Source organism: Lissotriton vulgaris, chromosome 7 (genome assembly GCF_964263255.1).
Source record: "Lissotriton vulgaris chromosome 7, aLisVul1.2, whole genome shotgun sequence".
Taxonomy (NCBI): Eukaryota; Metazoa; Chordata; class Amphibia; order Caudata; family Salamandridae; genus Lissotriton; species Lissotriton vulgaris.
Window position 1 is genome coordinate 1,512,962,877 of NC_141695.1, and position 22,892 is coordinate 1,512,985,768.

General features: G+C 46.2%; 1 protein-coding gene across 1 annotated transcript in view; it reads left to right on the forward strand.

Moving 5' to 3' along the window:
- PIGT (phosphatidylinositol glycan anchor biosynthesis class T) overlaps positions 1–22,892 on the forward strand; it is a 262,746-nt gene that overhangs the window by 191,113 nt on the left and 48,741 nt on the right. The window contains exon 9 of the mRNA XM_086932377.1: positions 20,430–20,630. Coding sequence (XP_086788503.1) covers positions 20,430–20,630 — 201 coding nt within the window. The remainder of the gene's footprint in view (positions 1–20,429; positions 20,631–22,892) is intronic.

Genomic DNA, 22,892 nt, shown 5'->3' on the forward strand with positions numbered 1-22,892 from the left:
TTGGTATGACTTTTAATAACAGTGGTACTTGAAAAACACACATAGTTAATAGCGGGAATAAATTGTCTAGAGCTGTAGGGTCGCTACTCAGCTTGCCACGCCCTAAAAAAGGGAATATTTTAACTCCATTACTGCCGATTTATAGATCACAGTGCCTGCCGTCTGCAACTTAGGGGCAGAGGTTTGGGGGACTGAGAGTTGCTGTAGTAATCCACTCCAGGATAGTTGATAAAAGAAGATTTATTGCAGCAGAGAAACACAGTACAGCATCTGCTCAGCAGGACAGGTCCAGTAGTTATACAGTCTGGAATCTAGAACTCTTGACCCTTAGTAACAGATTGTAGTACAAGATTTGTAAGGCAACAATAGGCAGAACCTACTTAAAGAGATACATACATAATTGCATGTGGAATACAACACATCTTATCCCTAAAAAGAAAAGAAAAGAAGAAAAGAAGAAAAATAGTTCAAAGAAAAGGAAGCGGAAGGAAAAAGATAAAAGAGAAGGAAGAGAACAGAAGAAACATGAAGAAATTAGGCGTATGATGGAAAGGGCAAACATTTTTATAAATGGAAAAAGCAAACATTTTTATAAAACAATCAAAACGTGAAAAACATAGAGAACTGAATCAATCTCTAAACCTAAGTGGTACACTGACACTTCTCTTGTTAATTTTGACCCTAGAAGAAACAGAATCATTTTTAACAGGTGGCTTAACATTGTCAAAACCAGGAGTGTGAAGATTAGAACACTTAACCACTCGTCTGACATTCCAGACTTTGCCATCATTAGTTATAATGCTGTGGGTGTTAACTTTTACAACTTTTCGAATAGGCCCAAACTTGGAAACCCCCTTAATCAAAAACCCAGGTTTGCGTATCCTGACAAGATCTCCCACTACAAAATCAGGAACTCTCACATTGTACTTAGAATCATGATATTCCTTCATTTTTTCCTGATGATGTTTGACTCTCAAAGAAGTGCTTCGCACGTCAACAGGAGAAGAAATAGCAGAAGAGCTAAACTTCTCTTTCATCCACCATGGACACAACTTTGACACGGGTTCCCTTCCTCTCAATAAACGGAAAGGACTAAGCTCAGTAACTGAGTGAGGAGTTATTCTATACAACCATAACCTTTCTCTGATAACTTTTTTCCACACATTGGGAGTCTTTCTTGCCCATTCAACAGCATCTTTCAAGACGCGATTAAACCTTTCTACCTGTCCATTACCTTGTGGTTCGTAAAGAGGTGTAGTGATATGTTTAATCCCACAAGACTTGAGATAATCCTCTACTTCAGTAGAAATCAATTGTACCCCATTATCGGTAATCAAAACCTCAGGGCTACCTTCTCTTGCAAAAACTTCTCTGAGGAATTCAACAATGACCTGCGAGGAAGCAGAAGACACAAACCTAACTTCAGGCCATTTAGAATGGTAGTCTATTAACACCAATGCAAAACGGGCATCTTGAGGTAGACAATTGAAGGGACCGGAAATATCAAGTGCTAGCTTCCTCCAAGGATTCTCTGGCCAGGAAATAGGTATGAGTGGGGCAGGGTAGGTCTTCAACATTTTATCACTGCTGACACATATGGGGCATTCACGAACCACTCTGTCAATCATCTTATCCATTCCTGGCCACCAAAAACTAGTTCTCACTAATCTCTTCATGGAAGACATACCTAAATGGCATTCATGAGCAAGCCTAATAATTTCCTCTTGCATATCCTCAGGAGGTACACATTTTCCGCTTTTAAAAACCAAATCATTGTCAACTTCTAATTCACTAAGAACTTGATGAAAAGACTTCAATTCTGGAGGTACCATGTTGCCATTAGGCCAACCCTTCAAGATATACTCTTTAAGAGTACTCCAATTCTTGTTACGTGTGACAGCATTATCCCAAACAGATTCTGAAATGGAAGAGAATTCATCTCCTAAAAAATCCCTTAAAGAGGCAACAAACTCAACATCCTCTTGTCCTTTGTCATCTGCAATAGAATTAGAGTCACAAGGAAGCCTAGAAAGACAGTCGGCTGTAACATTGCTCCTTCCAGGAAAATACTCTACCTCAAAATTGTACTCTTGTAAGCGAGACATCAGTCTAGCAATCCGTGCTGTGGCGTTCCGACCACCACCAGGGGAAAGTATGGAAACTAGCGGTTTATGGTCCGTTTTCAATAGAAAACGACTACCCCATAGAAAATTCCGAAAATGTTCTACTCCCCAGACACATCCTAAAAGCTCTTTCTCAATGACAGAATACTTCCTTTCTGTTTCACTCAAAGTCCGGGAAGCGAACGCCACACACCACTCATCATTCCCACACTTTTGTGATAGAACCCCTCCTAACCCATACTCACTAGCATCAACAGTAACCACACACAGTTTATTGACACAGAACGGTTTCAATGTAGGAGCATTGGCAATATCATGCTTAATGATTTGAAAAGCAGACTCTTGTTTCTCACCCCAGCAAAACTCTACTTTCTGTCTTGTCAACTCTCTCAAGGGTTCCATTTTAGTTGCAAACCCTTTAATGAACTTGCTATAGTATTCACACAAGCCATTGAAAGAGAGTAACTTTTCCTTGTTGTCAGGACATGGTGCTTTAATTATAGCTTCAACTAAACATTTCTTCGGAACAACACCATTGCCCGTAAGGGTGTGTCCAAGATATTCTACAGACTCACAAAACATTTTGCACTTGTTGTCCTTTAGTGTGAGACCATGCATTCCCAACCTCTTACAGACCTCCATGACATGATCTTTGTGAGACACATTATCAGGAGAGAACACAAGAATGTCGTCTTGAAAGCACCTCACAAACTTGTAGAGGTCTTTAAAAATATGATGCATAGTACGTTGGAAAACTGATGCCGCAGAGGCCAAACCAAAGGGCATTCTCTTATACTGAAATAAACCCTCAGGAGTGAGAAAAGCTGTCATCTGCTTGGATTCATCTGCTAACACAATTTGGTGATATGCTGATCGCAAATCAAATGTGGAAAAAACCTTCGCTCCCTCCAACATACATACAACCTCGTTTATATTAGGAAGGGGATGACAGTCCACTATGATGTTTGAGTTGAGGGCTCTTAAATCTACACATAGCCTGAGACTTTGATCAGATTTTCGGGCTAAAACGATGGGCGAAACCCATTCGGAAGACTCAACTTCTTCAATAATGTCATCATCAATTAAATTTTTCAAAAGTATTTTAAGATCATCTCTGACATTTATGGGAACATTTCTTAACTTTTGTGTAACAGGAATGGTTCCTTTCTTGAGTCTGATCAAGTGTTGAAAGTTATGTAACTTTCCCAGTTTCTTTGAAAAAACTTTGGGAAACAACTTGATGATCTCATTTATCCATGTCTCAGTACCAGTTATAGCTTTAACAGAATGAGTTTCTTTTACACAATCATCAATCATGACAATGGGATCTAATTTCCTGGGATTGAGAGTAATACCAAAACTCCATTGATCTCTCCATCCAAGCACATTCACTCCTTTTGTAGCAACGTATATCTTAACAAACCTCATTCGACCTCTAAAAAGCATGTCTGCTCCCAAATATCCTTCCATAGGGATAACAGACTCAAGGAAAGTTCTGGCAATTATGTCAGGAACTTTAAGATCCTCAAGATTGACAATGCCCTCAAACATTTCAGTGAAATACTGCTTGGTGATGATTGTCCAAGGTGATCCTGAGTCGGCCATTAATTTAAGATCTACACCTAAAACATGTACTATACATTCAGGTTGTTTAAGGTGAATCAAATCTTGTTCATTAGCATCGACAATTGAAACAACTATTCCTCTTTCACAATCATTCTCATTATCTTCCCCAGGAACATCAACTTCTTGCAAAGAATCAGTAACAAAAGAAACTCTATTCTTATTAATATTTCCCGAAGTGGTTCCTGTAGTGGTCTTGCATAAATTACTAAAATGTCCTTGTCTACCACATCTGTTACATTCCTTTCCAATAGCAGGACATTTAGGAAAAGACGCACCATGACTAGGACTACCACACCTGAAACAATGAAAAAATTTGTCATTCTTTTTGTAAGGACGTTGAAAAGAATAACTGGCACGTTGAGTTTTGTTAGAAGATGACGCAGAAGAGGCGGATGACGCAGAAGAGGCGTCAGGTTTGACAGCACATACTTCGGAGGAACTGTCTTTGTCCTTTTTATCCAAGCATTTTATCCATTTGTCTGATTGTTCAATAGCTTTAGCTGTAACAATAACATCTTTTAAATCTGGATCTCCCATAATCCATAACTTTTCTTGGATTTTCTTGCTTTTGGTATGGACTATGATTTGATCTCTGATCATCTCATCAGAGATAGGACCAAAATTACAGTTAGTGGATAAATAACGTAAAGCTGTTAAAAAATCATCAAAAGTTTCAGACTCTTCTTGAGCTCTAGTATAAAACTTATAGCGATTCAAAGCCACACTAAAAGTAGGTTTAAATCTAGCTTCAAGACGAGTCATAGCATCATCAAACACATTTCTGTCTCCTCCCCCATCATGTAAAGGAAGTGTTCTGAATACCACTTGACCTTCAGAACCCAAGGAATGTAATAAGATGTTCTTTTTCCTTTCTTGTGAAAATCTCTCCCCATCTATGGCTTTTAAGAATGTCAAAAATTCCTCTTTCCAACGAATCCAAGGAATGGGAGGTTCTCCTTTGTTTTGTAGAAACTTAGGGGGGGGGGTCAAACTGCATGTTTGATAATATGCTTGAGTTAATGAGTATTTGTAAATTCAATTAATTTTAAATGTGCCATGTAAAATAATATTTATTAAAATCACGAGTAAATAACAGTAATAAAGGTCAAACCTGTAGAAACTGACTTTCCTTGGAAAAGAAACGATCTTTTTGTGTAATACTCGAAGAGTTTTATTCCTTGCGCAAAAGAAACGCGCTAAACGCGATGCAGAGCTTCGTTGCCAAGCAACCGGTAAATTAAAATGGCGTCGGCGTGTGCGTGATGACGTTGAGCGCACGCGTAATACCAGTGAGTTGAGCTTGGTAGACTGTCGCGCGTGAAGACAACAATGGCGTGCAGGCGCGAGGCGAGGAGAAGCCGTTGTGGAAGCAGAGCAACAATTCAAAAGTAAGCGCTCTCAAACTTGCATGGAAAACGATGTCAAAGTTATTCAAAAGATCGGAAAGTCGATCGGAAAGTAGAGATCGTTTCTGAGAGATAGAAATTTGCGAGGCACTCGTGTAGAGCTTAAACGGTGCACGGAAAATTTCTAAAAGATTTCTCTCAGCCAGGAAACGAATAAAATCAATGAAATTGTTGAAAATAGTTCGTAAATATCAACAATTTTGCGTAGTAAGTAGGAAAATAAAGTATACTTAACAGGCAAGTCCAAAAACGATGAATATAATGCAGCGTAGGTAAAATCCTTTGGTTGCTCCTGTGTTTCCAAATGTAGCAAACCAATGAAATCGTCGCCAATTTTGTAGTAATCCACTCCAGGATAGTTGATAAAAGAAGATTTATTGCAGCAGAGAAACACAGTACAGCATCTGCTCAGCAGGACAGGTCCAGTAGTTATACAGTCTGGAATCTAGAACTCTTGACCCTTAGTAACAGATTGTAGTACAAGATTTGTAAGGCAACAATAGGCAGAACCTACTTAAAGAGATACATACATAATTGCATGTGGAATACAACAGTTGCCTCTCAGTACAAACAAAGGAAGATAGATTCTGTAGAAAGATGCTGAGAGCACCGATCTCTAGCTCTAGTTTTATTTGTCATAATGAGCTAGGCCTCCCCTTTGTTGAGGATTATATTAGTGCCCGCCCCCTGCTTTTTTGGTATGCCATTTGGCGAAACACAGAGGGAGCACTTCCAAAAGACATCATAAAAGAATGCCTTGCATGTGACAATGGTAGGAAAATTCCTTGGATAAAGTACACTGAATCTTGTCCGCGCATCATTAGTCTTAACCAATTATTTGAAAACCCGGAGGGCCCTTGTTCCATTACTAAGAAACACCTGCTGGCATCTTGGTACCATCAGGCGCAGGAAGAGAGAATAAAGAGTGATATTATATAACCAAGAGTCTCTGGCTATCTCACTAGGAATCCGGGATGAATTGGCTCTCCCCAAAGTTACTTGACCAGCAATATGAGTGACTGGGAGCGCAGTTTACTCTTTCGTTTTAGAGAAGGCACTATAAAATATCTATTGAACTTCCCATTAGGCTTCCAAGCGAACTTAGACACCCGTCCCTGCCCCTATGACGGGTAATCCGGTCAATCGATGCTGAACTTTTTATTTTTTTGTAGTTTTTATCTCTTATATACTAAATCTATCCTTCTTCCCTTGATTAAGAAGCAACACGTTAGTAATTTTAGAGAATCTAAGATGCACTACTTCGACTGGATGATGAGGCCATTACTAATTGTGTCATCTTGTTTCTGAAAGTTGCAGTGCTGGCATGCAAATCAATGTCTGCATTAAAATTTTAGTTTGTTTATGAGTCTATATTTGTATCTTAAAATCTGTTTGATATGAATTGTGCTGTTTTCATTATATGTTTTATCATATATTTTATTCTATCTTCATCATGTGCTTTTATGGTTTAAAATGTTTGAACCGAATAAAGAATCCATTGATTGATTGATTCAAATTAAATCTCTGAACATTCGCATTTAGTTGTGGCATCGGGGCTTGTGGAACCTGCATTACCGGAGCTTGGGCACATTGTGGTTTTGTACTCTGTCTCTGTACTCTGTGTCTGAGTTATATTATTACCTTGAGATTGCACAAATCCGCCATTCTGAACCTGATTCCCATTTGTCATGTCACCAGCATTAAATCGACATTCTCGCTTCCAGCGCCTCAGCTTGCTACAGACATGGCAAGGATTGGACTTTTTCAAAGTCGCCACATCAATCCCTGTACTTTGATCAATTGGAACACCATGACCTCTACTTTGCAGTTGAAACCTTTTGAAACCTTTTACCACCTTGCATCACAGGAGCTCCCTGTTGATAGACTGCCTGCATGGGACCAGCATTCCAAACAAGATGTTGATTCAAAGTTCACTGCAGCTTTCATCTGGGCTACCATTAGCTTCCCCTTCAATTTCTTATGTCTAATTTCAAATTCATCATGCAGTATTTTGCATATTGCAATATCTTGTCAACGGGCTTACTCTTCCAACAAATCTAGTGCCGTTGACTCATCAAACTAATTTCAGGTTTCAATCTGTGCACAAACCGGTTCACAAAATGTCCCATGTCTTTAGACTTGATCGTTTCTGTTCCGCTATGCAGCTTAAATGCCTGCCACAGTCTCTCATAATAAGCATGTATCGTCTCTTTGAACTATTTGGTTGTTCTGTTAATTTAGACACAATCAATAGCATTAGGTGAAATTTTCTATTTCAAAAATGTAATCACCTGATTATACTTTTTCATCACTACTGGTGATAGCGCATGTGACATGGGATGTCTTAACTGCTCCCTTTCGAGCCAATCCATAGCAACTGTACTTTCGACTCATTAGTCACCTTGAACCACAATTTCAAATAAGGTATTCAGATCATTTCACAGAACCTTTGATATCTTTACAAACCGATCAACCTTTTCACTGGGTTTTCTCTCAATTTTGAAAAATCATTTATGAACAACGCAAGGTCAGTCCTGCTCCAAGGTATGTGTACAAACCCTCCACCAGGCACCTCTCATCAGAAGCGTGTGTATATCCTCGTCCTCCGCTCCAGACAGAGGTAATTCTATTGTAACTTTCTTTGGTTCCTTTTTCTCAGCCCATCTACCTTCCCAGCTGTCCAATTCACTCTATTTTCAAACATAGGCAATTCATTTTTTGATCTGTAACTTCACGCCTGGCTGTCTCATATTAGCAAGATCTCTGTCATTTAAGCGTAAACTGTAACTTCTCTGTAGGGCCTTAGATTTCTGTAAGTTCATGTCTGTGAGCCAATTCAGACAATCTTTCATGAGCTTGTTTGTATGTCTAGTAATGTCTTTGCTAATAAACAATAGCTTGTCGTCCCGATAGACATTTAAGTGGGCCATGTCAAGAGTTTCCAGCATCATCTCTTCCAATGCAAAATTCAATGTAGCCACATCTAGTGTTCTTTCTATCTCTGGGACCGGAGTTTCCCTTCCATTTATTTTGGGGTTTCTGCTACTAGTTGGGATATCTATACCTCTGAGCCAATAATTAGGGTTCTCGGTCAGTGAGACCTGTTTGTTCTACTGGAGTATTAAGAATTAGCACTCCTCTAAAGGACCCACGATTTCTATCCGGTGGTGGATTTAAAAGGGACATCATATCAGAATTTAGTGGGCCCTTAGGCTTTTCTGTCCTGGGGGTACGTGTTATTAACGCTTGGAGGCTCATTTGTGTTGGCCATGAAAATGGGTGCCGGTCTTTGGGAAAACCTTCTATTCGGGTCAAACCCTTTCCGATTCAATGTATGGTCTGCACTTGCAGCTCCTGGGATATTCCCTTGTGATGGAACCAAAGGAGTGTGAGGAATTAGTCTCATTGTTAAGCCCACAGGATCGCTACCTGAAATACTCATCCCAGTAGGAACAGTCAAAGTATGTGTAGTATTCCCTACCATTCCAGGCTTATACAAAGGAACTACAGAACCTATTGTAACAGGAACAGTGCATCTGAAGCATTTAGTGCAAGTGAATTCGAAGGGGCTGTGATTCCTGAACTTACTCCCATTGGAGTAAAATCTAGATTTACTGGTGCCATAGGCACATCAAAAGTCTCACCCATGGGGGTTTGGCTAGGAACGTCAAGATGGCGGTCGCACCTTAGGTGCGCTCCGGACCCCTCCGTCATCCGTTCTGCCACCCGCTATCATCGGGATCTTCTGGACCTCCGCATTTTGAACTCTGCTGCCTGGGGGTCCCCGGGGCTTTTTCGTTTGCTTGGAGATGAGACTTTCGGGCTGTGCGGGCCACACTGGATGTCCAAATCCTTTGCGCGTCAGCCTAAGATGGCAGTCGCTGCCGGAGAAGCGCCCTGACCCCGTCGGCCCTGTGAACCTGGCCGGTCTTGCCTGCGAGACAGGGGCTCTTTGAGTCGCGCAGTTGGATTGCGGAGCCTGAGTCCTCCTTGCGGCGCCTTCCCGGCCCTGTAGGGGTGGTGCGGCGGAGGTTCTCTCTGCCCGCTGGCTGAGAGCTGGTGGGGCCTACTGTGGACGGAGCCCTGCAGAGCTGGTGAGGAGGCCTGGAGGGTATCGGAGCATCCCTGCTGCCCCGGGTCCTAGAATGACAGCTGGTAAGAGGCTTGCTGCAGGGGACTGCTGTGGAGGTGAGGAGCGGGGGCGCAGCTACACCTGGGGCAGGGGCGAGGTTTCGGCCGTGGGTCGGGCGGTAAGGCGGAGGGGTAAGGCCATTGTCTGATGCGTCTCCCCTCGCCTCCTCCCCCTCACCCGCTCCTGTGCGTATGGTGTTGACCTGCAGGTGGGGGGCGATACCCCCACGCTCCAGCCTGCTGCTGTGCTCCCCTTTATCGGAACCCGAAGGGTGTGGGGAAGGCCGCGGCCGCCATTTCGGGTGGCGGTGACTCATCAAAGGGCAAGGCCTAACCAGACAACCCTCCGCAAGGACCATAGCAATAGCGCAAGTTCTTCCACACCTTTGGCAATTATCAGTCAGGTCTCCTCCAATTTCCTGCTACTTTGTCACCTTCGGTTAAACTGCGCCGAGGCGCGGACCCCGGGGCCTCTGTGGCGGAGGCCCTGTGGCTAAATTTCGGCCCCCCTGCAGCACTGCAGCGGAGTCGGCCGCCACCTCGGGTGGCGGGGGGGCTGAGGCTGGTGGGGGAGAGCGGCCCTTGGAGGAGGCGCTTGGTGGGACTGAGGGGCTGTGACGGCGGTGAGAGGAGGTTCCTGGGACAGTTGTGAGTGCCCCCCGTGCGTCTGGCCTGCCTACTTTACTGCTTGCCTGCTGGAGCTGAATCGCTAATCCTGCCGGGGGGGGGGGTCTGGCGAGAATGCGCCATCTGCATTTGCTGGTGGGCTCCTGGAGACGTGGGGAGCTTCAGGAAGCCCGGTGGTGAGGCCTGCTTGCCCCTTGCTCGCCCCTATTGACTTTGGGTCCTGTGCTGATACCGCGGGCCCTGCCGGTGGTCGGTGAGGGCCTGAGGCGTGCTCAGGTGCCTTTGGAGTGGAGGTAGGAAGTGGGGGTCCCGAGGCATCTGAGTTGGAGTGGAGGATTTGGCTGTCGGTCGGGCGGCAGGTGGGTGCGACGGACTCTGGCTGGCACAGCCTCCCTCCTTCCACCCGTCTCCTCCCCCCCCCCCCCTCTCCCCCGCTCCGGGTGCCCCTTCTGTGACCCGTGGCCGAGGTGGGCTGATCTGGCTGTGCCTCCCCGTCCCGGCCTGGCGTCGCCTGGTACTGAGCTCCTGTGTTCATCTGTCGCACAGGTCCCGGATCCGACACTACCCCTGTGGGTTCTGGGTGCAGTTTGGAGTGGAATCTGGCCGGGTGGTCATTGAGAGCCCGATCCTCCCAGGGAGCAGAATATGGGCAGAATGGACAAATCTGCGAGGGTCCCGGCTACCCAGACCAAAATGGACCGCTTCAACACTCCAGAGGGGGGAGCTACTGGGTAAGTGGCTGCGCGGAAGGCTCCTCTGTCCGCCGAGCTGGCCGCCATCCTCCAGGCCATCCAAACATCCCAGTCCTCAGTGGAGGGCAAAAGCGCATAAGAGTAGATATGACTCATCAGGCAAAACCTCTGCAATGCAAACGCCCGCATTAAAGAGAGTCCAGGATCTCCTCCGTGGAGGACGACGTGCATCAACTCAAGGAGCAGGTGGCCCGTCTTCAGTCCCACACTCAGGAGTTGCATCATCGGGCGGAGAATGCGGAAAACAGGTCTAGGACGCAACAACCTCCGCCTGGTGGACTTCCCGGAGAGAGCGGAACAGGGTCGTACAGTGGACTTCCTGGAGCAGTGGTTGAGATCTTGGGTTCCGGAGGGAGCCTTGTCCGCTTGGTTTGCGATTGAGCGGGCGCATCGGTCCCTGGCCCCTAAGCCAATTCCGGGCGCCCCTTCCCGCCCGATTACAATACGAGTTCTTAATTTCAAGGACCGAGACGCTATCCTATCTAAAGCCCGCAAGCAACATCGGCTCCTCCACGAGAATTGCTCCATTATGATCTTCCCCGACTATACCCCAAGGTCCAGGGTCAGCGGCGCTGCTTTGGGGAGGTCAAACAAAAGTTGAGGGCACTTAACATTCAGTATCGGCTCCTCTTCCCGGCTCGATTGAGGGTGGTATTCGAGAACAAGTCCCTGTTCTTTGACAGCCCGACGAAGGCTTGGACCTGGGCGACGGAGGAGCGCCCTCTGCGGGCTGAGGGTCGTGTCATGGGCGGGGGGGAGGCGAGGCCGGGCTAGGCCGCTCTGCTCCCTCCGCTCCTCAGCCTCCATGTAATCACTCCCGTAGGCGTGTTGACCGGAGGCAGGCCCGCTCGGGCTCCCCGCCGGGTCACACACAGCAGCCGCCCCAGTCTGAGGAGGGAACATCGAGTGGGAGGCGCTCAGGTTCATCAGGCCGATTGGATGACAGAGGTGCGGCATCCCGACCCTCCGTGATTTATCTTCCGGACACAGACCTCTCCTGTAGCCCAATGCTGTTGAGGGACCCTGCATGAACTAGTTTCTGCCCGCCGGGCCTTGCCCCGTGGCCGGAGACGGTGTATTGCCTCTGATCTGTTTCTAACTTCCTGATCGTCTTTGTAAACATGCATCCGCTCACGAGGAGGGGTTCTCCACGATTTCCCATTCCCAGGCGTTATAGGTTATTTTTTCGCCCTGTGAACGGGGTGTTGTTTATTGGGGGTTGACAGATGCTTCTGTTCCTGAAGTGTAGGGTGGGGGCGAGAGGGGATTGGGGAAAGTTTTTTCCTCCACTCCGTTTTACTCTTTGTTGGTTTTATTTGTTTCAGCTATCACGGAATGATACAGCCCACAGGAGGGAGGGATGAAGGTGCCCCCCCCAGTAAGCGATGACACAAACCACTGTTGGCTCCCAAGCGCATTTATACACCCAAAGCCGTGCGCTTTGCCTAGACCAGAAACTGCCCTTTATGACCGATAACTCTTCCCCTTTGGGCTCTCTCCACGTGTTAGCATGAAATGTCAACGGTTTATTGGATCGGCACAAGCGTACAGCGGTCTTAAGGTAGGCACAGCATCTCCACATAGATATCCTCATGCTTCAGGAAACTCACCTCCTGGGGAACTGCTGTCCCTTCTTGGCCCGCTATGGCAATGATAGGGTGTGGCACTCTGGCTTCTCCAGGGGCTCGTGAGGGGTAGCAATCCTTCTGCGGCGCACATTGCCCTTTGTCCTTTCCCGAGTGAACACAAGGCTCCTCTGTGGCAGTTTGCGGATCGTTGGCTGGTACACCCCTCACTCTCATGTCGATATATGCCCCTCCCTCCATGCTTGCGCCCACACTTGCTCATACTGCTTCAGTGCTACATAACGTGCCCACAGGCAACATGGTCATTGCGGGAGACTTCAACGCAGTCTTAGCCCCGGCTCTCGACCTATCGGGACTCCCGCCCGCCACGCGGGTGGCGAGAGTGAAACAGCTGCAAAACGGGTAGGAGTCTCTGGGGCTTTGCGATGCATGGCACACATGGCACCCACGCACCATCCAATTCACACATACCTCCGCAGCTCACCACACCCAAGCATGCCTAGATGCGATCTTTGTTCCCGTGCCTGACTGTTCATTGATTGTTGACATCCGTATCCTCCCCAGAGGCATTTCTGACCATTCCCCGATAATCCTAGGCTCAGGGGCCCCCCTCCTGCGGCCCGCCAAATATGAAGGATGAATGCTTGGTTCCTCCAGGATAAAGATTTCAAGAAAGAGGTAGGTAAAGAGCTTATAAGATACTTTCATACCAATGAGGGATCGGTGGCCTCTCCGGGTATCCTGTGGGAAGCTGGCAAGGCGACCATAAGAGGGTTCGCGAAACAGCAGCTTAAAATCCAGAGACAATCACAGCTTCAGGAGGTCTTTTCCAAGAAGGCGCAGGCGCTTTGCTTGGAGCAGTTTCTATCCACGTCCGAGGATGCCGCTAAGGCCCGACAATTTGCCCTCCTCCTGGACGATATTAAGCAGCTATCCCTGGATGCAGCCAAGCTCCTCTGGAGGTCTTCGGTAGCACGAATCTACGGCTGGGGGGGTACAATCCTGCATAGGTTGGCCACATATCCCAGGGCGAATCGCATCATCCCGGAGGTTGTCGATTCCGCTGGAACAGTGCAATGCGCTCCCGTGGCAATGGCAAATGCCTTTGTTGCATTTTACCGGAGACTGTACACTGCGCAAACTCCTGGGCTGACTGTCGCTGCACTCCTTGAACGGGGTGGGGTGTGCCTCCCTAGGCAGGAACTAGCGGCCAAGAAGGATCTAGAGCGCCCTATCGCTTTGAAGGAAATCGAGGAGGCGATAACTCTGGTCTCCTCGGGCAAGACCCCGGGTCTGGACGGCCTTCCGCTCGAGTACTATACGGCATATCGAGGCACCCTAGTGCCCCACCTAGCTAATTTATTTACAGAAGCCGTGGAAAGAGACTCGTTTCTCCTGGAGGCGGATATCGCCACCATAGTGGTTCTCCCGAAGTCCCAGCCTCCCTCCCGACTATGTGCGGAGTATCGCCCCATATCACTCCTGAACACCGAAATTAAACTCTGCGCCACCATTCTGGCCCAGCGACTGAAACCCTACTTGACCTCATTGGTGCACCCGGATCAATGCTGGTTCATGCCCCAGCGGGGGACCCGCCACTGCCTTCGAAGGCTGCAGCTGGCTTTGGCAAATCGGCACCTGCTTACTCCATATCTGGTGCTTCTGTCCATAGATTTCGAAAAAGCTTTCGATTCAGTGGACTGGATGTACCTACAGGGCGTGCTGTTCGAGATGGGGTTCGGGCCATACTTCCGTTCGCTAGTCCAGGTCCTATATGCCCACCCGAGAGCACGAGTCTTGGGTAACGGGGTACTGTCAGAGACCTTTCCCATCGCCAGGGGCACTTGGCAGGGGTGCCCCCTCTCTCTGTTGCTGTTCGCCCTGGCGATGGAGCCCTTAGCGTCCCTGGTGCGGGCTCAAGACCGCCTCCGTGGATGGGAGTGGCCCAATACGGACACGGACAAGATCGCATTATATGCGGTTGATGTTCTTATCTTCTTGTCCGATCCCGCCTCCTGTGCGCCTTCGAGCAAGCCTCAGGGTTTCGGCTCAACCCGGGGAAATCAGTGTTGGTTCCCCTTCATCTCTCAAGAGAGTGCTTCGACTGGCAGGCCAAAATACCACTCAGGAGGCAGTCTTTTAAATATCTGGGGATCTGGATCACCCTACTTCCTGAGCTGGGCTGGTCCCTCAACGTGGCCCCATTAGTTAAGAAGGTGAAGGAGGACCTCCTTAAATGGAAGACGCTGCCTCTGATCCCACTTGGAAGGGTGGCTCTGTTTAAAATGATGATCCTTCCCAGGTTCTTTTACGTCCTGCAGAACACCCCCTTCTGTTTCTCTAGGTCCTGGTTCAGGGAACTGGACAGTCTATACAACAGGTTCCTCTGGCGCGGAGGAAGGGCCCATATGGCACTGACTGCTTGCCAGATCCCCTCCTACGACGGCGGCATGGGGATGACGCATCTATATCTGTATTTTCTGGCGGTACAACTACTAGTAATCCACGATTGGTTCAATGGGGGCTGGTCGGATCCAGCCTATAGGCTCGAATTGAGCGAAATGGGGCTAGCGGACATCCAAGCCATGCTGTATGGGGAACCCATTCCGGCCCAGATGCCGGAAGTGACGCACTCTGTGTTGTTGGCCTGGCGGGCCTCGCTCCGCCATACTGGGTGGACGGGGAAGTTGACACAGTGTACTCCCTTCTGGCAGGGGGCTTGGCTTCGGAAAGTCAGTGGGTTGCGGGTTTTAAAACTTGGGATCTAATTGGCATCTCTCAGCTAGGGGATGTATGGGCAAGGGGCCATATGCTGTTCTTCCAGGAGCTTAAAACTCGCTACTCCCTACACTCATGCCAATTTTATAAATATTTGCAGTTGAGACATGCCCTCCACATGCACATCATGGACGACACGAGGTTGCCCGAATACAGCCACACTGAGGCTCAGGCGATGATGGGAGACTTGAGTAGGGGGGGGGTTCCCGTATATACTGTGCCCTAGTCAACAACACTTCCACGTCATTAGACAAGTTGAGGGATAAATGGGTGGCCTGGGTGGGTGCCCTCGACGAGGTAGACTTGCGTGACGCTCTTATGGCCCCCAGAATAGTCAACGTCTCCGCCAAACTCAAGCTGATTCAGCTATACTATTTGCATGCCGCGTATCTCACTCCCCAGTGCCTGCATCGGGCGGGTTTGCGCCCAGACGCGTCATGTGCCAGATGTAATCATGCCCCAGCCGACTTCTTCCACATGGTTGGGCTGTGCCCCCGTTTGGGGCAGTTCTGGGGATCCACTGAAGAGGAGCTAACGGAGGTACTGGACTGGGAGGTTCCTCACGACCCACGTCATTCCTTGCTGGGGATCACTGATGGATTAGATGGGTCCAGGAACGAGAAGCTGTTCTTCAACACAGCCATGATGGTGGTCAAGTTGGATATCGCTTGACCACGATGGTCCTCATGGCCATACAACATCTTCAGCCAGTCAAAGACCCCGAGCATAATGGGTAGAGCAGCAGATATTCATAAAACCTTTGGGCCATTGTTAGCTCTCATATTAGCGTGCCTTTATAACTCCTTTACTACTACGGGTTCTCTGACAAATACAATGCAATTAGCCACCATAAAGGTGATTCCCAAACCCAAAAAGGACCCTGTGCAGTGCTTCTCCTATCGTCCAATTTCCTAACTTAACGAGGACGCCAAGCTTTTCACTGGGGTTTTACCTCGATATATGGAGAGCTTGCCCGAGCCCTGCGCTATCCCTCGGTACCTCGATATATGGAGAGCTTGCCAGCAGCAGAATAAGTTTACTATAGTTGGTCCTGAAGAAAGCCACCGATACAGAGATCTGATCATTTGGCTGAAACATGTCGACCATGACTTAACAGTAGTTTTAAATCCATACTACTGTTTTGCATTGCTTTTTTAACTCTGTCAGGTAGAGCATGAGAATAAAACTTATGTTAGTGCATCTATCCTAGACAGTTTTAAATTTTCTCACACTGTTTGATTAATTTATTTTTATTTTTTTATTTTTTTCTCTTTTCCTTGTGCGCTGCAACCTCACTATAGCCAACATAGTCACATATGGAATTTAGTATCTATCCTCGATGTATTAAAAAAACCATCTCTGAGCTCCTTCGTAACAGCAAGGAAGTCGTAGCTCCCAGTAATGACAAGGCCTTCTCTACTGGTAGGGAGGACCCATATGATGAAGCATGTCACCTTCGGGTGAGTGAGGGTTCTAATCCTTAAGGGATGAATTCCCCTTATTGGTTAATATACGCTTTTGTTTTATTTTGCACTTATCTGCTTTTCTTGAGAGGACACTAAGCATAACCCTAAATAGTGCTTTTTGAAAAGACCCGAGGTGAGTGTATGTTGTTAATCCATATTTGGATGCCCGCCACAGGAAACGCCACCGACCGGCTGAAGTCTGTGTCACCAGTTCTTTGGGCCACAATAGGAGTTGAGACAGGGTGGAGGTTCTAAAGAAATTATCTACCCCCATCTCCCCCAGACACCTATTATAGGGAACCCGGATTTCCCTCCAGCGTTGCACGGATCCGCATTCATACGCTGGCAGGAAGCCAACTACAAGTGGGTGGGCGACTTTTTTGATGAGGGCCTCATGGACATTTCAGAAATCCGAACTCCATATGGTCTTCTACCCGAAGCTTCCTGGCAATGCACTGCGATCCGACACTGGGACTCCCATCCCCTAATTTGCCCCCAAGCCTTTTGAGAAATGGCTTCTTTCATACTCATCTGACAAATGCCTTCTCTTGAACAGCTATGTTTTTCTAAATGTATCCCCAATTCCCGCCAAGTCGTCTGCACAGTGACGATGGGACACTAAATGTGAACACAAATTTACTGCTAAACAATGGAGCGATATCGTTCACTGCTTAAGTGCCTCTATCTGTAATACCTCTAGTGCAGAGATGTTTCTCAAGATTGCACATTACTGGAACTATACTCCAGCTAGGGTTGCCTAGTGGAAGAGGGGCAGTGACAGAACTTGCTGTGGTGCAGTGGTCACCTTGGTACTCTCACCCACCTTCTTTGGCATTGCCCCAAGATACAACATGTTTTAATGGAAGTTTTGGCGATGGTAGATGAGATCTTTCCTCTGTTTCTAAGGTATATCCTACTGGTTCTACCAAACCCCTTGACATACCGCCAAAAATCCTCAAAGAGTTGAGCTATTACCTTAATGATTGGGGCCACTAAGCAACTTCTGCTCGCCGGTAGGGCTCTGGCAGAATCTCAACGAGCATGGACTGGCTGCATAAACTGTGTGAACTAATGGATATGGAGAAACTGTCAGCAACAATGACTAATACATTGCCACCATTTGATAAAATGTAGGGTCCATGCATACAGTATCTATCAGACAAATTCAGGGAATTGATCTGTCTGACCTATTTATGTGGCCTCAGACTGACACACCTCACACATTCCCCGGGCTAAAACACACAGTGCCTACCCTCCTGTTGCCCTCTCCTCCTCTTTGTCTGATGTAAGTGTTTAATGCTACCTGAAGGATGTCTTTCCTTTATTTGGCATGTATGGAGCCTCCCATTTGGATGCCCCTCCCTGATTTTCTTTTTGACTGTTTTGCCTGTTCATTAATGTCCCCAATGGCCAGTGGTTGTAGTTGGGAATAGTTGTATTCTCTGCTTAAAACCATAAATGAGAGACACACTCAAAAGAATTCAAGACAAATTTTGAAAAATAGTATATATTTTTAGACACCAAGGTCAACGGACTCAGGTAAGTATTTTCGGAGATAGGATTTTTACAATAAAACAAAAAAATGCTCAAACAACGGTTTGTGAGGTATGAGCCTCGAACGCAGTAAAGTTAACTTATGGGAGAGATATACACTGCATACATATACTTGCAAACTTTACTTGAGGGTGCCTTGTGGAACTTAAGGTGGTTAGGGGCCTAAGTCCAAGAAACCACCAGCAATTTGGTTTTACCTGCCCGAGTGAGTACAAGTGCAGAGGTACTGGTCACTTTGGTAGCCCTCAGCGCTACGCCTTAAAGTCAATGGAGGAGTACCTGTAAAAGAAAGGCTGCAAGTGGGGACTCTGGTACAAGCCTGGCAAAACCAAAAGGGGGGATCCGTTTTTGAGGATCTTTGGGGCAAGAGGACACGGTCAGTTTACGTGAACTCGGTCTGTGGGGCTCTGGTGCAGAGGTGATTTGTCTGGCAGGTCACTTGCAATTGAGGCACTCACTTTACTTGGGTGACTTGGAGAGGGTAAGAAAACAGAACAGCAGGTCCACTCTTGGTGCAGGTATTGTTGATCCTGAAGTTCTGCATCAGCAGGTTGGCTTTGGCGTCAGGGGTGTCTGGGCTGGACACTCCCCAAGCCTTGGTTGCAAGCGATGCTCCGGTACCCAGATTATTGGTGCAGTAAGGCTCCTGAGGGCCTAGCCACTCGAACTTGCTGGAGAGACGGGGCTGACCTCCTAGAATCACGGTGACCACATCCTGGCGAGATGCTTCTTCGGTAGACCTGGTGGTCAGCAAAACAGAGTACTGGACAAGTGCAGCCTGTTGGCTCTTCTTAGTCCTTCTTTGGTTCCCAAGTAGACTAATCTGAATTGCTGATGTCAGGGGACCCCTAAATTCTGAATCCAGTGGCGTTTAGGGAAGTGTAGGATAGTAGCCAATGGGCTACTTACCCCTGGGTTGACTACACCACCTATAAGACCACTTCCTATGGCGAGTGGACATATTCCTGACCCAGAGTTCCTAGTTTTACCAAATCTAAAATTGAGAAACCTTTCCTTGGCTGTCTATTTCAGTGGCCTCACCTTTTTTTTTTTTTTCCTTTTTTTGGCAGAGTTCCATATTGCGCCAACTTGACCCGAATCGGGTATCAGAGTGCTTTACATAGCACCAGTTACGTTACATGAGGACACACATTCATTTTGGTTAGGCACAGGGAGATTAAGTGATTTGCCCAGAATCACAGGATGTTCAGCGTCATTGCCGAGACTCGAACCCAGTTCCCCAGATTCGAGGTCCACCGCCCTAGCCGTTAGGCCAACTCCTCTCACCTTATTTCCCATCTATTCTGGTACCGAATGGGCCCCCTGGATGGGGGCTAGCGTTCCTCGGGTCTAGGGGAAAGCCGTTATCACATATTAATGGCGGCAGAGGCGTTGAAACCTCTGGCCTTGACATTTTAATTTACTAGCCATCCTGATGGCGGAGGGGTGATCACCTTCCGCCGGAGCATGCATTGTTTTTTACTTCTGATATAGTGAACTCTCAGCTACATGGGGTCAGTAACTCATCTGTGGTAGCAGGCTGGGAGGTACCAGTCTGCCAGCACACTAGAGGACTAGTAGGTTTTTCAGCGGGCACCTGTAAGGTGCCCTCTGGGCACATGTCATAATAAAGCTAGTACTGGCATCAGTGAGTTTTATTAAGACAAGGTCTTTGAAACCAAACACCAGTATTTTCAGTGCAGCCATCATGTTGGTGGGTAACTTAAGATGGCTGTCTGATCACTTGCAATATCTAGCAATGGAACTTGACATCACAGGGGCACATCTGCTCATGCAGAGGTGCCTTCACATTTAATATACTGAACCATGCCTTAGTGCTATAAGGTCTACTGTAGGGGTGATTTACATCTAGTATATACACAGGGAGTGTGCCATGTTGCTTTTTCGGAATGGTTGCACCATTTCAAGCACCCTGCAATGGCAGTCTGCATGCAGTTTGTGCGAGGGTCCCTTGGGGTGGCAGAATACATGCAGCAGCCCTTAGGAACCCTCTTTAGTACCCATGCCTTAGGTACCAGGGATACCCTTTACTAGGTACTTGCAGGGGTGCTAAAGTCCTTGCCAATTGGGTTACAAGTAGATATTTACCTTGGTTTAAGGGAAAGAGTTCTAGCACCAGGGACTGGTTAGCAGAGATCCAGTGCACTTTCAGTCAAAAAACAGTACTAGGGCAAAAAGTGGAGGTGACCCCGTCTAAAAGGCACTTTCCTACAAGACACCGGAACATTTTCTTTGTTTGTAGAATTACTATGCCCTCTGAAATGTTGATGTGTGCATGTTTTAACTTTCTGCCCTCTGTTTAAGTACAAATATATGTCCATGACCAAAAAAGCACAAAATTGGATTTTATTTCTTTTAGTTAAACCACAACCACCCATCCTCCACGCAGAGAGGTATGTGAGCGGATATGGCCTTCAAACAGGGGAACTCAACACTGTGATTTATAACACCCACCCAAAACGAGCATTCCCAGTGATGCTGGTTGAGAGTGTACCTTGGTATCTTAGATTATACATCCATACCTTGACAATTACTACCAAAGGAAAGGACAACAAACCAAGTAAGAATCTAATTTCCTGTCTTATTGTGTTTTTTTTGGACTAGCAATTATGTGTGTATTTTTTCGTGTTTTTATCTTGCTATTTGTCCCATACAGACCACTAGAAAATGAATAAGTGAAAAAGATTGGCTAACGAAACTTTATAGGCGGGATATGTGAAATGTGAGGAAGAACGCTAAAGGATACTTAATACAAATACATTGGTAGAGTTGACAGAAAAGAGAGTTATGGCAATGCAAGTATACATTTGCCAAATTCATAAACTTCTCAGAAGGATTGGCTTTTGACACTTTTCAAAATTTGTAGATGTTTTGATGTTTTATTACACAGAAGGCTCCTTGCATTTTGTTCCATAGATACACAAGATGCTGCATCTGTAGTGTTACTGGGGAAAGGCATCTCTTGTGATTTTGCCTTATCTGCGGTACCTTGGGTTATAAGTGGGTGTATGATGTTAAATCGGCTTGCTGGGTTATTTGAGGCCATGTGATCAGTAACCTTAGTTTATTACGCACAGTATTTTGAAAGTGATTCACTTCTCAATAGGGAGCTGAGAGGAAGCACTGCAGTGTGATAAGACTGCAAGGAGGTTCTTCTCTGATGAGTCAGGATACACTTTGCTTGGGGATGATGGTTTCTTTTCTATATATTAATCCCTTTGTTACATAGCAGTGCTTACATTTGGAAAAAAGTCAGGTACCCAGTTTTTGTCTTTGAGGCACAGTCCTCTACAAGGTCTGTTTATTTCCACCACTTGCGCCGGTGAGCGATGGAAAGTTGAGTTGGCCTTGACTGACTTCCAAATGACAAAGTGCTCTGATCTGTAACTCTGCTGACTTCACAGAGTTAAATTTGGCACAGGTCTTTTCTTTCTGTCCTTCAGGTATATTTCAGAGCTCTCTGGCTCCTGCAAGGCTGCAGCTACATGGGAAGGTGGCTTAGGCAGGTCTAGTGGGTACTGGCTGGCCAAGGCACACATTATCTACACATTTCAAGTGCACATGCCTGAAGTTGTATGACCCATGGAAAAAAATGGCACTGGAATTGGTATTTTTAGGCAAGCTCCATGGCTGAGGGTTTCTTTCAGCCTTGGGGTGTCACATGAGGTGTCCTAGCAAGGACTTGTCCTTTGTTTACATTTGCTACTCTGCCTGACTTTCTTCTGGTAGCGTACTCACCTGCAAGTGTCCCAGTCCCCGACAATAAGTGCTAGTTTCCACACCTATAAAAAAACAGCTCAAATTAAGTTCGGGATACCGTGTCTTCAACACAGGTGCAGTCCACTAATCTTCCCAAGTTTCAAGTTTATTTTAATTTATGTTCAGGAACTCCGAGGAAGTCCACATAAAGTAGTAGAATATATGTATGCACTAAAATACAGATATAAGAGATATACTGAAAATGCAACTTTAAATTCAAAAGTACATAGAAGCTACATCAACAGTGGGCGCAGCAAACACATAAAAATGTCCAATATTTAAAATTGCATGTTAAACAATTTTCCAGTATACTACAGGGTATTGCACTTAATGTCCACGAGTGCAAAATATGCAAACATTATCAAATAAATACATTATATAAGAACACAGTAGCAGCAGCAGAACCAGGAATATGGGTCAATAAAAAAAGGATATTGCACTTAAAGGTACATAAAGTGATTATAGTGCTGCAAGTGCAAAATTTACCAACACTACATAACGAATACAATATATAAAATACATTAGCAGCAGCAGCAGCAAGAGCAAGACGTAGGTGATTAAGGGAGGCAGCAATCCAGCTAGGGAATCATTCACAACCACAGTCTCATTCAGACTAAAACATCATTTATAGAGCTTTAAAAAGCAATTTAAAAAGTTAATTCTGTAACAAAACATTTCATTCGACACAGTCTTCCATCACATTTAACAAAAACTTTTAGAAACATTAATCAGTTCTGTTCCAAACAGCAGAGAGGCTGGGATCTTAGCTCGATAAACCTCTAATAAAAGTGCAAAATGCCTTCTACCAGTAGCCTTATAAAAGGGAACCAACATTAAGCCTGAAAATTGGCTTTATGTATGTTATTTTCTTTGTGAGCGTTTTCACTTAAGTTTCCTCGCACTATCTTCCCCAAAAAGGTATATGGCTTCACAATCTCTAGCTTTGGAACACCCAAGGACCATATAAAATTGCCATTTTTCCTCTTTTGCCTCCTGTGAAAGCTCATAACTTTTTACTTTTAGATACATTACTTTTTACTTTTAGACGCATTAATCTTTAAAT